We start from the raw sequence: 15,570 nt of genomic DNA, 5'->3' as shown, positions 1-15,570 counted from the left end.
TGTATATAGTAGATAGTCTCCACATAAGCCATTCTTCCATGAGGGATGCGAATTGTCGAAACGAATCATTCAATAGAACAAATATCTTTAATTGTTGATGTCTTCAATACTGCAATTTCCAGTGAATTATCTTGCTCGTCCATTGAGTTAAGGTCTAATTAATGTATTTTCTCGCAAACAAGTTGTGTATCGATGTCTCTAGGCGAGTCAAGACCCATTGGAAGGTGGGTATGCCATCAAGTTTACCTTCCTGTCTGCCATACTGATCCTTCATTGATCACCAGAGGTGGGAAAAAGCACATTATATTTCCTATACTAAACGTTTAAACCTCCAATCTGAAAATTATCGAAGATGAAAAGCAAAAATCTGAATAAAATATTTTTTAAATATAGATCTTTAAACTTACCATTACAAAACTCTTCTAAATACACTACTGTAGTTGTAATTGCTAGTTTTCCTATACAGAATAGTACAATGCAATGCATTCGGGTATTTCCAATATTTTATCGATTCTGAATAATCGCGCTTGTTTTTCTTACTCTTTCCTTATTTACCTAATTTCGGTGACAATTTTATTGTATTCAATGAAATGCATACTTATTTAGTAGACATATGTTCTGTATTAAGTTGCATTTTTAGTTTCTGCCTATTTTAGTTTCTTCATGGAATATCTTATCTTAACCCTCCGAAGCTTTTTCTGCAATAATTATTATTTGAATATAATCTTTATTGATTTGTTCACAAGTCTAGTCGTCATAACAGTACATTTTGTTTATATTTATTGATAAAATGTGTGTAGGAGACAGACGTGATAATATGTATGCATGTTATGGTAGTTTCTCATATTATTGAAATTAATTTACTTTGCATGGAGTCAACTAAACATATTTTATCCCATCCTCCTTGACAGCAGTAACTCATCCACGCCCACATTTTAAGTCCATCATAAAGTGAAACTGAGTTATCGTTCTCATTTGCACAGTATCTATTTTGGCCCGGTCACCTATCTAGGAGGCTAATTTGGCACTAAAACTGTCACACGTTGGTCGTTAATTAAAACCAGTTCACTATTAATTTTAGTACAGTATACAGGCCACGTCGTGGACGTGTTAGTTACACCGTTATTCATATTAAGAACTAAGAATATGCGTACAATGTAGACCTGGCTATTGTTGCAGTGAACTGGAGTTTATAATTAAACATACCGGATTAACTGTGACTAACTGGTCAATTGCAGTTAACCCATAAGCATACAGAAATACATACGAGCATGTAATTATCAAGAATAGGTCGATTACCTTTGTTGAACTTGCTTGAAGGTACATGAAATTGCACTTATCCCAACCAGTTATGGCGGAAGAGTGAAAATAAATCCACTTGTTCCCACCAGAGGGAAAAGCTGGTAGAAACTAGTGGAATAGGCCACGTAAACAACAGAAATCCTGGTCGATTCTTATAAAGTTTCTATTCACTGGATTTTTTGCGATATAATATCTAGGATCGGTGGACTAAAGTACATAAGTAAAAAACCAACACTATTCATCTAAATACAACTACCGACTAAAATTTGTAACTTATTTGTAATGGCGTCTTTTTCAAATTTATCATTCTCTTCACAACTTCCAACATTATAAATAACACAAAAATTATCGTTATAGGTTAAAAAATTAAGCACTTTTTTGGCTTACGTGCTTTAGTCCGTCGACCCTAGATGTATGTATTTGCCTAGAATTAGGTATTTGAAATGCTTAGAAATAGATTGGTACTACTCCAGACTGAAGTTTTGAAGTAATTATATTATAAATTGCACTAAAATTTTCTGCTTAGATTTTTTGTTTTCATTTCAATGTATATTTAATACAAGTATTATAACATCTATGTTGTCTCTTTAATCGTAAATACCGGGTCTAGGTAGGATAAGTTCTAGCTAGGTAATCATAAACTAGTTAACTAACTAGTTGAACCAATGTTTTGAACGATTTTAAACTCCCATAATTAAATGCAGTCTAGCTATTCTTAATCCGCCTACCTAACTATAAAATCTTACTTTTCACATTTTTATTACTTCCTCTCATACCTACTATGATAACATTAACAATGAAAAACTTATTTTATTCGTCGTAAAAGTTGTGTGATGTGCTTTTGTGTATGTATGTGGCTAACACACTTGCTTACTGCTCGCATACTTTTCATTATAATTGCAAAGTTTTACTTCTACATTATATTTATATACATATACAGGGTGTCCGGTAAAGAATGGATAAGCCTGAAATGCCTTATAGTAGAGCTTATGAACGTTCAAAAAAAATATATCCCATGTAGTACCCAAGATTATTTTTTTTTTCTTTGAATTTAATTAATTTCGCCTTATTTTACGTTTTTGTACACCACGACTACAAGTTAATCAATTCCTTCGGTTTTTTGGTGTCATAATATTCTACATTAACTGTGCTAATAGGTAGGCAGTAAATAGTATGACCAACTGGGGCACTTATTTAAAAAAAATGTTTTATTTTATTTTTCAGGGCAATTTTTTTTCACATAGTTCGAAAATCTTCGATATAAAAAAAAATTATGATAGCCTGAGTGGCCAACTATTTTGAAATAATGTGTGTTTAAAGTAGATTTCAAAATGGTATAATTTATTATTGTATCTAATATAAATAGAAAATTATTGCTATTAATGTGCAAAAGGAGTAAATTTGACTAAAAATTAAGTTTTCAAAATTTTTTTCCATATTTAGTCAATATTAGACATAAATATAACTTTATTTACAATTTGTTTACAGTATAAAATCTAAACAATTTTTACATTGTTAATATACCATGAATGAATGTAATAATACCACCCGTTAATATACCACGTGTGACAGTTATTTGTTACCCGCGCGGTCGCCACACCACTAGTCTTGTTTTATATGAGATAAGGAGAGTCAGTGTCGGCTAGCAAATGTTTTCAGGGAACGCAAATGCAGCTGCAGCTTTTTATAGGGAAAGATACCCTAGATACCCTAATGCTCGTCACCCAGATTACCGCGTGTTCATGAGAGTCCATGCATGTTACTCAGAAGGAAGAATGCCTGGTAGTGGTGTTGGTAGTACTAGCACAACGTGGTGACAACGAAGAAATAGTGCTTGAGGAAATTAAGCAAGACCCTTCCACCTCGACTAGAGTAATAAATAGAACGACGCACGGGAATAGAAAAAGCGACTGTGCATGATGTTTTAAAGAAAAATAAATTCCATCCCTACCACGTTACACGCGTGCAAAAAGTTATTTGGAGTTCCTCCACAATGATCTGCCTAATTTAATGGAAGACGTGCCCGAGGAGCTGAGGGAATCCCTGTGGTTACAAAATGACGGCTGTCCTGCGCACTACGCGGTCCCTGTTCGAGCTTATTTTAATAGAACATACCCAGACAGATGGATCGGCCGTCTGGGGCCAATTTTATGGCCTCCGCGTTCACCGGACCTAAATCCACTAGATTTTTTTTTATTGGGGCTGCCTTAAGGAAATTGTGTGTAGTAAGCCGATCAGGTCCTTGGAAGACTTACGTAGCCATGCCAATGCAGCCTTTTATTCGAAGATGTAGAGCCTGCATCAGAGTCGGTGGCAAACAGTTTGAACATTTGCTGTAAATAAAGTTGTATTTCTTATATTGTTTTTTTTATTGAACCTCAATGGTCAAGCTCAATTCAGGACTAAAAATGGTCGAATTTTGAAAACTTAGTTTTTAGTCAAATTTACTCCTTTTGCACATTAATAGCAATAATTTTCTATTTATATTAGGTACAAAAATGAATTATACCTTTTTGAAATCTATTTTAACACACATTATTTTAGAATAGTTGGCCACTCAGGTTATCATATTTTTTTTTATATCAAAGATGCTTAAAGTTTGTGAAAAACAAAATTTGCACTCAAAAATAAAATAAAACTTTTTTTAAATCTAAGTGCCATAGTTAGTCCTGTTTTACTGCCTGTCTATTAGCACAGTTAATGTAGACAATGCATATAATGACACCAAACAAACCGAAGGAATTGATTAACTTGTAGTCGTGGTGTACAAAAACGTAAAATAAGGTGAAAAAAAATTAAATTTCAAGAAAAAAAAAATATATTTTGTGTACTACATGGAATATATTTTTCTTTATATATTTTTTTGAACGTTCATAAGCTCTACTATAAAGCATTTCAGGCTTACCCATTCTTTACCGGACACCCTGTATATGCTTGTAATTTCACTGAGAGATCGAATCAATAATGAGTATATCCGCAAGAGAACCTGAGTAACCGACATAGCCTAAAGAATTGCAAAACTTAAGTGACAGTGGGCAGAGCACGTTCCTCGCAGAATTGATAGCCGATAGGGCCGACGAGTAGCGACCGCGTAGGTACCGAAAGACGCAGCGTGGGTGACTACCCACATGGTGACCTAGTAAAGGTTGCGGGAAACTGCTGGATACTAGCGGCCCACGACAAGTCGTTGTGGCATGGGGGCTTTTGGCGGCGGCCTATGTTCAGCAGAGGACGTCTTTCGGCTGAAATGATGATGATGACGACTTCTATATATAATTTCTATGACACATAATATGTACACTTAAAATAGGCAGTCAGACTCGTAACATCGACTATACAGGTATAATAACAAAAAGGTATAATCTCAGATTACAAAATATAGGCAGATGGAGCGCGTCGAACACGAAAGTGAAGCCGCCAAAGCAAATACAAATTCAAAAGCGAATACAAACTCGCGTTAGTACCATAGATCAACACTATATTTGAGAGTTTGTTGCGTATGCTCCATCTGCCTGTTTTGTATACCTGAGAGTATAATAATCACATTCAAAACTGCTCTCCATATTATAACATTTCTAGAATGAGCGAAACGGTTTAGCGATTTTTCCATATCTTATTTAGTTTTATTGATAAGCAAAATCAGCTTAATTGACATTTTATTATTATTATTCCCATAATGGCGGACGGTAGGCTTGGGCTAGTGTCAGTGTCGCTGACATTATACATATACCAAAATACTAATTAGTTATGACAAGGAGGACAGAATATATTACGTCCATTGCATGAAACAATGTTGTCGCTTAGCTCACATAATATATACTCCTGTATTCTTGGCTAAGATCCATTTTCGAGACCAGTCCCTGTGCGAGTGGTCTGGCAGAAGGTTCCCTCGAGCGCCTGTTTTTTTACTGTAATCGTATCGTCACTCCTCTGTATGATATCCTCCCTCCTAAAATCCCCCATCCCGTTAATATTAGCTTCCTCCTAACGTTAGTCCATTCTCCCTCTGTGCTCTCCCATTGTGTGTAATTTTTTTTTAAATCAGTTTGTTTCTGTAATAGTCTGTGTAGGTTCTCTGTCGTTGTAGATTTGTAGATTCTCTTCTCAGTGAATTCTGTCGAAATCCACCGGTTAATTTTTAAGTTAAAACGCGTGGGTTCCTCAACTTCACAATGGCGAAATCATCGATTACTTCGATGGGGCCGTAACATTTAAAAGAAAAAGAAACAATGTTTTTGTACACGTAATGAACAAAAATTAAATACACTAATACGGCTGATAATACTTGTTACTATTTTTTATAGCTGGCTTGTGCTTGCTATATTTCTCGCGACATCATAATACCCACGTAGTTATTGTTTCGATTAGGGCCACATCCGTTTTCTTTGTTTCACATTTCGCTGCGTTTCGAAACAATGGTAGGGATAGGTACGCACGTACTGCATTTTATCAAGCTAAAACATAATTTAACGTTGAGCGACTGCTACATTTCATAGTGCAATCGATTTTTATTTTATTTTATATGAAAAAAAATGCCGTCCTCAAATGGGGACAATGGTCTCAAGCAGTGTCAAAAAGTTTGTACCAATATTTTGTCGATGCACAACTTGATGCACTTTTTATATTGCCAGCGCGCTTATTTGTGGCTCAACAGCTATTTGCAGATCGTAACTGTTAAGCCAACTTCTGTCCGTACTAGTATACTATAAAGATGAAGGATCTAAACTTTGAGTGTTTGTGTCTCAAATAGTGACAAGTGATGTAACCGTTAAAACTGTAGCTAATCTAGCTTGTTGTCATTGGTCAGGAGGTGTAAACACGGTGTATTAGCTCCTGCTAGATCCAGCTTGTAGCGGAAGAAAACTCACCACCAGTTTTTGCATCGAATGGCAGTGCGATACAAAAAAATTGATCAGCTTGATTTATCCTGCTGGTAAATTTGAAATCATGCGGGATACCCTCGTCAACTTTCTGTTTATTCACAGCGCTTTATCTTTTTATTTTCTCCAGGGAAAGGACATTGTCGTAATTAGAGCTCATTGTGCAAATACTATAGTTAAGCCATAGAACGAACAGAATTTGGTTGAGTGGGTAAAATCGATAGTCAAAATTGGCACGGTTTTACTCCTTCGTGTGTATTATAAATCTGGTACTAGTAGATATTTCTTAGTTTTTCGTTTGCAGACAGTTTCAGTTGTTCGATAACCAGTGTTCGAAAGCCGTAGATTACATCTTGTTGCATAAGTACAGTACTTTGATGAGCACACTCAGTTCTAGGGGAAATGTCCTATAAATCTATCTACACATCATGGTCTTTCTCGTCCATTACAGCTTCAAAGGCTTTTTGAAGCCCATAGTAATTATGGCTACCAAATAGCAGTTGTGTCATTATTTCCTTGAAAATTACTTAAAGATACAAACTAATAAACTACCCTGTATGCGCCCAATGGCCCCAATTGGGAACACCGTTATATACCACCGTCTGAAGTTGTGAAAACAATATTTAACACAATTATATAATTTTTATTTCATAGTACACGGATATGTTTCAACAATATATGTAAGGAAATAAAGAAATTGTTGGTAATAATATATAAGAAAAACAAGTAACTTTAGCGTTTCACGTGTGCGTAAATTAACCCCGCAAAAGGAACAGTACAACCTCTTCTATTTAATTGTAAACAATTTTTTTAAGTAATAAAGTCAAGATTCACTATTTTACTTCACATATACACTTTTGTAATGAATGTTAATAGTAATATTAAAAATTACGGGTATTTAAACTAGTGTCCTCGATTGGGCACGGTGGGCGCGAATGGGCTAATTTGTTTTTATGTTACCAAGTGACGGGACGAACATGGTGAGCGACTGATCGTAAGCGACACGCCTGTCGATAGCAGTTGCAGCGCCACCCAGTCAGAGCTTTAAATAGCTAAAGATCTGAGGGACGTTGCGCCGCTGCGCCGCTGTACCCTGAGACATAAGTTGACAAGTCCCATGAGCCTGCAATTTCACCAGCACCGTTGCCCTTCGAAATAGGTAAGGTGACAGTACTTATGTATTATTTAGGTGAGATTGATGTCAAATGCGAACTTATTTTTCAAACGACTTTTAAAGAAGGAGGTTCTCAATTCGACTTCTTTTTTGTGTATTACGCGATAACTCCGCGCTGATAAGACTAAAATTTGTGAACCGATTTCGATGATTCTTTTTTGTTGGAAAGAGGGTATTGGTCTAAATTAGATTTGAAGAAAATATTCCACCTCTAAGGGTGGCAAACTAGGGGATGAATCCGATTTCGCGCACTTTCCGGTAATAGATTTCAATAAAACTTGGCAAATAGACGTAATTCCACGAACTTTAGAGGTCGGTTACAAAGTTACATTTATTTATATAAAATTTCCTCGACGAACTGTTTCACAAAGACCTCTACCGTTACTACGTTTTGTTATGTTACCCAAAACTGAATTGGACTCATAAGATACTTTCTCTATATATTAACAGATCTCAGAACATTGAAAGCTTTAAGGCCTGAAGCCTTTCACGCCTGTGTAAGCAATTGACGTAACTATAATGTGAATTGAGGTTAATATCTTTAACTGATTGATTTACAGCAGTAAACGCTGTAAATTAGAAGAGCTATGTCGCAACCAGTTTAATTAGTGTATATGTCCATAGTATATATAACGTTTTATTACGAAACCTGGGTAGTAGTAAACCTAATGTGTTTTTTTAAGATTTTTTTGTAAAGACTTTTTGGTGTCACCAAAATATGCAAGGTTATGAATTAACTTAGTAGTGGTGAAACTTCGGAATATCACAACGCCTACAACGCTTGGCCTAGAGGCTCGTCCTTTAGTGGGTATGCCCCTGGAGGTTATTCCCATGAGGTTCAAGGGTATGTATGATCAAGTATAGGGTAAGTTTCAGGTTTAATATAAAGCCCACACTTTAATATGTCAGTTTAGGTACTGCACTCGCATATTACATAAATTATGTAATAAGTAATAATAATTAATTAATAAGTATTAATGTGGAGAGAGAGGGGGGAGGACTTTGCCCAGCAGTGAGACAGTATAGGCTTTAAAAAATAGGTATTTCAATAATAGAAATGACTACCGAAATTAGATAGAGAAAACTAACCTGACAATTACCGATTTCCCCCCGTAAATAAAAAAGTTAGGCCTTATTAACTTGGGTACTTACGGGGAAGTCTGTGGTACAGGGTCAAGAGCACGCCAAGTTTGACATTTAAAATTTAATCTCGGCTCTATGATGTTGGCGATAAGTAGCAAAATTAAGAGGTACTGTGCTGTATTCAAATCAATTAGATCCTTAAAGAGCGATTTACTTACATAGACATTTTAAAAATCGATCGTGTAACGAGGACGTAAAATAACAAGAGAATGCGGTTTTATGTTTTATTGATATCTAAAAGTTTTTAACAACGGTTTGTACTAAAATATAATTATGTGTTCAAGTTAAAAGCTGTTAAAATGGTGTTTCCTTTGAACATGCTTGTTACTGTTTAGAGGTAATGTTAAGCAAAGAGCTATTTTACAAAACGTTGTGTAAATAAGACACTGTATAGCGGTGGTTCCAACTTGAAAGCCAGTACAAAAACTTTAATGAACACGAGTTTAAGCTCCCTATTATGAGGTCATAGAATATAGGCCATAAAAAATCAACAGATCTCTAATGATTTGTATGAAATATCTAAAACAGTGTGACTATTAAACGTCCAGTGTTTTATTTCCTATCCTCTTTGTATCACTGGAATATCGCTGACAACGAGGAAAATGCATCAAAGAATGCACATACCTACTTCCGACAATCACAGATAAAGCAACATTCAATGTGAACGGTGCAGATCTCGCCTGTGCTTAGCAATTGACCATTTTAAATTAGCTCGGAAATGAATATAGTTAACAAATTATTAAAGTATTCAACTAATGTTATTAAATTTTGAGATTCTCTATAATTAAGATTCAAAATAAATATCTTAGAATCCGCGAATACTCCTTACAGTATAATTTATAAAACGTAAATTAAAAATAAATTATTAACAGTATGGAATAGCTGCGTCGTGTGGGACGGCTAGAGATTCATTGCTCAGTGCTTCTGAACGGGGATGTTCCGATCGGTGATAGCGAGTTGTGGCAACGGCGCCTCCACAGTCAGCACGCCGTCTCGCGACAGCGATGACTTGATGGCCTCGGGGTTCGTGCCCTTCGGCAGCAAGAACTCCCTATTATATTCTCTGTACACCGACTTTGTATCCGATTTCTCCTCGTGTTTTGCGTGAACCTGGAAACAGTCACACACCTACGTAAATAATGCAGCCAGGAATTATGTTCGTGCCGTATCACCCGATCGTCAACCCCAATAAAACTTCACAGCGTGTCGCGTGCATTAAACGATAGTGAACGTTGGCATAATGCCTACGCTTTTCAGCCAATTTTTATTTCGTAGACATAAATAAACATGCTTCATTTTCTTGGACAATTTATCTTCATTAGACTGTGACAAAAAATGAGAGGCGCCAACGAAGTTTCAAGAAAAATCTTTATAATTCTATAGTTGATTGATTTGTACACAGTCACTTGAAAAGAGCAAACGAATGTCGTATCTTCAGGGTTACAATTCTGTAGACTATTGGTGTTTGCTAGCGAACAATAATGTGCGCTGCCGTCATGCTCATGCTCCACTGTATAGTACATATTATACCTAGGTAGATTATACCTAGGTAGATTATACCTAGGTAGGTTATACCTACTCAATATGTTCGCAAATCGTCGCAATGGAAACTACGCAATAACACAGGTTAACACTATGCACTGGCTTACATCCAACATTTCTGAAATTGCACTTTATGCATACTTTGTTTCAGATTTACTAGCACAACCCTGACCTACTTAACGTAACTGGATATGGCTTACACCATAGTTATGATCCGATTTTCGTCTAACATCAATCGCATGCGTTTAAACATCTATGCGGCATTGGCGTATATACCATACCTACAATACCATTTCATTGGTCTTACAAATCGTGGATTATAATCGGTTTCAGATCAGCCGGATGACAACTATTAGTGGACTGCTAAAAATGAAGAAAATTCCACACTAACCAGCAATTTGTTGTCAACAGTCTTAACGACGATTTCTTCGGGTGTATACTGGCTGACATCGAAACGGAGCTTGAGGGACTTGCCGTCACCTTCATCCTGAATGAGAGGCGAGTTCAGGCTGTCCCAGTGGCTAGGCTCAGCCAACTGTCTGCTATCACTATGTTGAGATGTCGTCGACGAGCTGAAAATTCACAATACATAAAGAATGTGCCTGATGTTTTCTAAATATTTGGAAACTAAAAAAAATATGACGAAATAAATTGGTTTTATCATTCTAAAATACAAAAAACTGAATGTTAATGACAAACATGCACAATAGATAGAGAATACGAATGATGAAGGTATAATAGCAATGATGACCGTAATCAAATTAAAAACATTTTTTATCAAAATATTAATATCTAATGTCATGATCAGTGTGACTCAATTTAGTAACATTATGACCCGAAGATAAGGACAGTAGGAACTACAAGGACAGTAGTTAGAGATACATAGTTAATAAATTTCACTAATAATACACGTAGAAATTCTAATCCCGAAATAACCAAGCGTGAATGGAAAGACTAATGCGAATGGATGAAAAGAAAATATCTATATCAAAAACGTCCTGCGTATCTTAATAGAGGACAAGAGCAATATAGTTCTTTTTTTATGATACTTAGTGACGGGACCAACAAGTCGTGCGCCTGGTGGTAAGCGACACGCCTGTCCATAGCAGTTCCAGTGTCACTCAGAGCTTTAAATTGCAAAGATATGGGGGCATTGGCACTGCGCCCGTCGCCCTGAGCATGTGCCTGTAATTTCACCAGCACTCTTACCCTTCAAAACTGAAACGTAGTAATGTTCGCATTGCCGCTTGGTGGCAAAAATAGGTACTTCCCTCGAAACTTTACTAGGTAATATTATAAGTACAATGAGTAGGTATAGAAGTTCTAGGAAAATTGTACCGCTACGATCAGACGTAAAATTACTTTAATTTAATTTATACATGTATCAATGACCCCTCAAACACAATTATTTTTTCACATTTCTTACCAGTGCGACAATGTTGCATGCAAGAGGGCTAGGTACTGCTTAAGAAACAGAGGTCATATCATGCGCGCATTAAAATTACACCTCTAGGTACTAAACACTACAAATAATATGTTAAACCTTATTTGCATGCACACGTTTGCAGTTACCTCGACCATATTACTACTTAGGATCTCTTCATGCAGATGCTTTCCTAGTATACTACTAATTTCTTATGTTAAATCTCTAAGGTTAATAAAAAGTGCTTTTAGGGGTTAAAATTTGATAATAATATTATGTGTTTTTCTGTACGGCGCATTGATTATCGCACGGTACTGCTGTCACGATTATAATTCAAGGTCTCTGTTGACATGTGAGCTCATCTATATTGGTGTATCTCCATATGTGACCATTATGTACATAGTCAATTATCTCATGTTATGCATCACTTCACATGTGATTAATTACACCTACATTTTTACATAATCAACCAAATGAATGAATTATTATATTTTTAAATAACATTCCCATAAAACTCAGTTTGTCTTTGCAATAAAATTTTTAAACGCTACTAAATGACATTTTATGATAAAACACTGGTGTTTAAAGGTTGACTTTAGACCTTGTAAAGGTACGCATCCAAGGACAATCTTAATTGATAGTCAAGGCAAAATAACCGATGAAAAGGAAAACTTTTCAGTGAAAATATTAATGAAGCGAATCGATGTATAACTGTCACGTAAATTGGGCAGACTTGCAGTTCTTGGAACTTTGATAGTTTGGAAAAGTTTAGAAATTATTAAAACTGACACCGTTTTATACGAAAATGGAGCACCTACCTATGTATCTACAATGGTAGACTGGTTAATACGATTTTAGATGTTTATTTGTTCAAAATTAGTATCCAACTTGATGTGTAATTACTATTTAGTCCTGCGTTGTAAGGGGCGCTAAACACGAATTCTTTTTGCATGTTACCTCCACAGCAAATTCATTCAAATTCAAATATTCAAATTCTTTGATCTCGAAATGACGAATTGAACAGTAGCTATTGAAGAAAGATTGTTATTGAAATACAAATTATGAAAGGCCGGTATGTCTATTATAAATCTTCCACAAACCACGCCTACGTGAGTTGGATTTGTTTTACAGCTCCGGATATGAACAGCTACGAATACAAGGTACTTACAGAGTAAAACAAAAAGGTATTTCAGTTGGTTTTTTTTGGGAATTTTTGTTATACCCTGTATACATGTACTATACCTAAAAAAAGTATGAACATATAGTTACATTGTTATTATTGTTACAAATAAGCATGAAACTTAAAAGCTTCTAAAAGATCTAAAACTAATGTTAGAATAGTAAAGACATGTTAATGAGACAAATTACCAACGTACATTAATACATGCAAGATTAGACGTAACCATGACGATATTAAACACGATTCTACAATTTGCAGTACAGAAGAAACTAGATACAGTGCCTTGGTGGAACATGAATGTAATACATGTTCGTTTTTGGCTTTACCTCTCAGACGACTTGGTTACTCCTCCGGAGGAAACAGATTCGTAATTGTAAGACATGCAAAAAGCAATATATCTTGTTAGTTTTACTGAGCTGTTATAGGCTTTTTTCTTTTAAAAATATTTATACAAAGGTATCTAATTTTTTGGGTAAATATCTTTTTGGACAACGCAGAAGGTAATATTTTCCACGAGAGATATTATATCTAAAAAATAATGTCATCTTTATTTACATTGAGTTGAGTATTATATTAAATATTTTCCTTGTACCTTGTCCGTTAACTGTATTCGTAAATAATATAGCATAATAAATTGTTAGAAAATTATTATGAACAAATTCTAAGGAAATTAATATATAAGTAGAGTTCGCATGTAAATGTATTCAAAAGTAAACCATGAGACGTAAGCTTACAAAATTGATATAATATCCCAGATACGTAATTTATGTGGGTACAAAATTAGAGAGTGAGTGTAAGACGCTGCCGGTTGGTAACGCAAGGTGTGACGTCAACTCGGCGGTTTAAACATATGTTGTGTGTTCCTAAACGAGGTGTTAACTAACTACCGATCAAGCCGCACCGTCTTTATTTTATATATTTCACAATGTTTGGACAACAGCTGCTACCACCAAATATGTCCTTTCATTTCTTGCCCAGAATGAACCCACACAAAAACATTTTGAATGTTATTATAACAGTATGGGCGGACCAGTCAGTGCCCACACTTAATTGAGCAAGAAACTAAAAATAATTATGATGACATTTATAAAGTCGCACCTAACCATAACTTTGCTAATATTTGTTTTGTTGTGACCTCTAACAATCAATTCACTTAGAAGTCCGCAGTTCTAAGTAAGATGAAGATGGAACGATGATCTAATTCTACGTATAGTTTATTTGATTTGCCAAGTGGGTCATAGAGTAGACAAGGCTGGTTGTATTACGTCATAGGGTGCTAGTGATTGGGCATCAACAGCCCACCTTAACTAGGTCACCTACCTAGTCAAACTGTCAACATAACTTCAACGTGTGCGCCAACGATACCTTCGTAGCCCGGTAGCTCTGATAAAACAATCGTAAACCGGTTTTAACGACGGCGCGGCGACTGAGGCGGCTCAGTGCAGTTTTACAGCAATGTGTTAACCATAAGTTTTTATATTTGGACATATTGCAAAATTTACCAAATAACTTAAAATCAATAATATAATATGGCATCTCAACAGTCGCTAAATTGTTTTGTTAGAAAGACAAAGTTAACAGGAATTTCGTTTATACAGTGTTTACAATATCTTGAGTTCTCGTGTTTTAGCAGTAAAATGTTCTCATTCGAATCTGGCGGCGGCTATTTCTATTTATGACATCATCCCGCGTCGGGCTTACGTATCGCTGCACGCTTTAAATGGAGGCGGCTGAGATGCTTGCAGCTGATGCCGTTCCGCGGAATGATCCCGAATAATGGCTTTTAAATACTTTCGTGAACTGGTCGTCTCGTCGCCGAGAGCGCACAAGGTGGGCGACCCTTGCGAAACCCCAAAACTTATTAATTCAAGTTACCCTTTTTGGAAACAGGGTCGGCAGCATTGACTGTTGCGATCGGAATAATAATGCGCTGGATTATGTACACTCCACTCAACATGCCTTTGGCAAAATATAAGGTTGCTTAATTAAAATACTCAAGGTACTTTACTTTTTTGTTAAGTTATTTTACTTTTGTGGGTCCTGATAACTCACAAATTTAAGTAAAAAAATATTACTAAATTCGTTAACTGCAAGTTACTAAAATTTTTTAAGAAAGTATTCATACCAAAACTAAAAGATATAAAATGTGCTAGTTTAAATATGTACCTTGTTGTGCTCTTGAAAAAGTTATTGCTTTCCCTGTTCATGAGTTCGGATCTGAATTTGCTCATTTCCTCTTCCATTTTCCTCATTTCGGCGTCGAAACGTTCCCTGATGCTTGAGAATTCGGTATCGATAACTGAAAAATCTCCAAGTTTGATGGGAATATTCCTCTTAAGACCACTGTCAGCCATTTTCACGTAAATGTAATGTGAAAACTGTTGTAACTAAACAAACACTTTCGGGTTATGTCCCAGTGTAAACACAGATCACGCGAAGCTACGCACTCGACGGTAGACAGAGCAGCACTGATCATTAGTTGTCGACTCGGCGCCATGGGGCCTGCGCAGAGTTTTAAATAGCCTCACGTTCGAGCGCTGCCACAGAGTAGCGGCGTCACTCGGCCCACACTTTGCTTCTCGCTCATTCGAAGTCTGCTTGGCTGTACCATTGAGTAGCTGAGGTACCCACACGCACTACAGGCGCTGCGACCACGTCAAGGCAGCGGCTACTCCAATACTAACTAATTGATGACTCATTTCATCTGGATCTGTCTTTCTGGTTAAGGCAATCAACACAATAGCTGGGCGCGAATATGTTAATCACGATTTATTTTAGTTGATCCACGTAATCATACACTTACAATTTCGAAACAATGACTTAGTCGTGGGACAAACGTTGGCATTGGCTACGAACTCTATACATATACCTACTTATGAGTAATTTATGGACTTCATGCAATGTTACCGTTACCTTAGCATTCACG

At 36.1% G+C, this 15,570-nt stretch overlaps 1 protein-coding gene across 2 annotated transcripts; it reads right to left on the bottom strand.

Annotated features, from left to right (window-relative positions):
- Positions 1 to 8,719: 8,719 nt before the first annotated feature.
- Positions 8,720 to 15,226, bottom strand: LOC113235160 (heat shock protein beta-1). 2 transcript variants are annotated; one of them, XM_026470760.1, is made up of 4 exons: positions 14,811 to 15,226; positions 12,971 to 13,024; positions 10,433 to 10,613; positions 8,720 to 9,609 (listed from the first exon to the last, which is right to left on the bottom strand). In XM_026470760.1, exons 1-4 carry the CDS (start codon positions 14,996 to 14,998, stop codon positions 9,415 to 9,417), a joined length of 618 nt encoding a protein of 205 aa, XP_026326545.1. In that variant the 5' UTR covers positions 14,999 to 15,226; the 3' UTR covers positions 8,720 to 9,414. The 2 variants fall into 2 exon arrangements, with proteins under 2 accessions (XP_026326545.1, XP_026326546.1); XM_026470761.1 differs by lacking the exon at positions 12,971 to 13,024 and having other exon boundaries at positions 14,811 to 15,222.
- Between the last annotated feature and the right edge of the window lie 344 nt (positions 15,227 to 15,570).

This window comes from Hyposmocoma kahamanoa, unplaced genomic scaffold, assembly GCF_003589595.1.
Source record: "Hyposmocoma kahamanoa isolate Upper Pololo Valley unplaced genomic scaffold, ASM358959v1 87, whole genome shotgun sequence".
Classification (NCBI taxonomy): domain Eukaryota; kingdom Metazoa; phylum Arthropoda; class Insecta; order Lepidoptera; family Cosmopterigidae; genus Hyposmocoma; species Hyposmocoma kahamanoa.
This window is presented reverse-complemented; position numbering and strand designations above follow the sequence as displayed.

Bases quoted from the DNA above. Each gene is read 5' to 3' on its own strand.
- LOC113235160 (XM_026470760.1), bottom strand. From the start codon at position 14,998: ATGGCTGACAGTGGTCTTAAGAGGAATATTCCCATCAAACTTGGAGAT. The intron at 13,025-14,810 runs GTACATATTTAA...TGCTTTTTGCAT, and splicing joins TTTTTCAAGAGCACAACAAG to GTCTTACAATTACGAATCTG. The intron at 10,614-12,970 runs GTAAAGCCAAAA...GTGAATTTTCAG, and splicing joins GTAACCAAGTCGTCTGAGAG to CTCGTCGACGACATCTCAAC.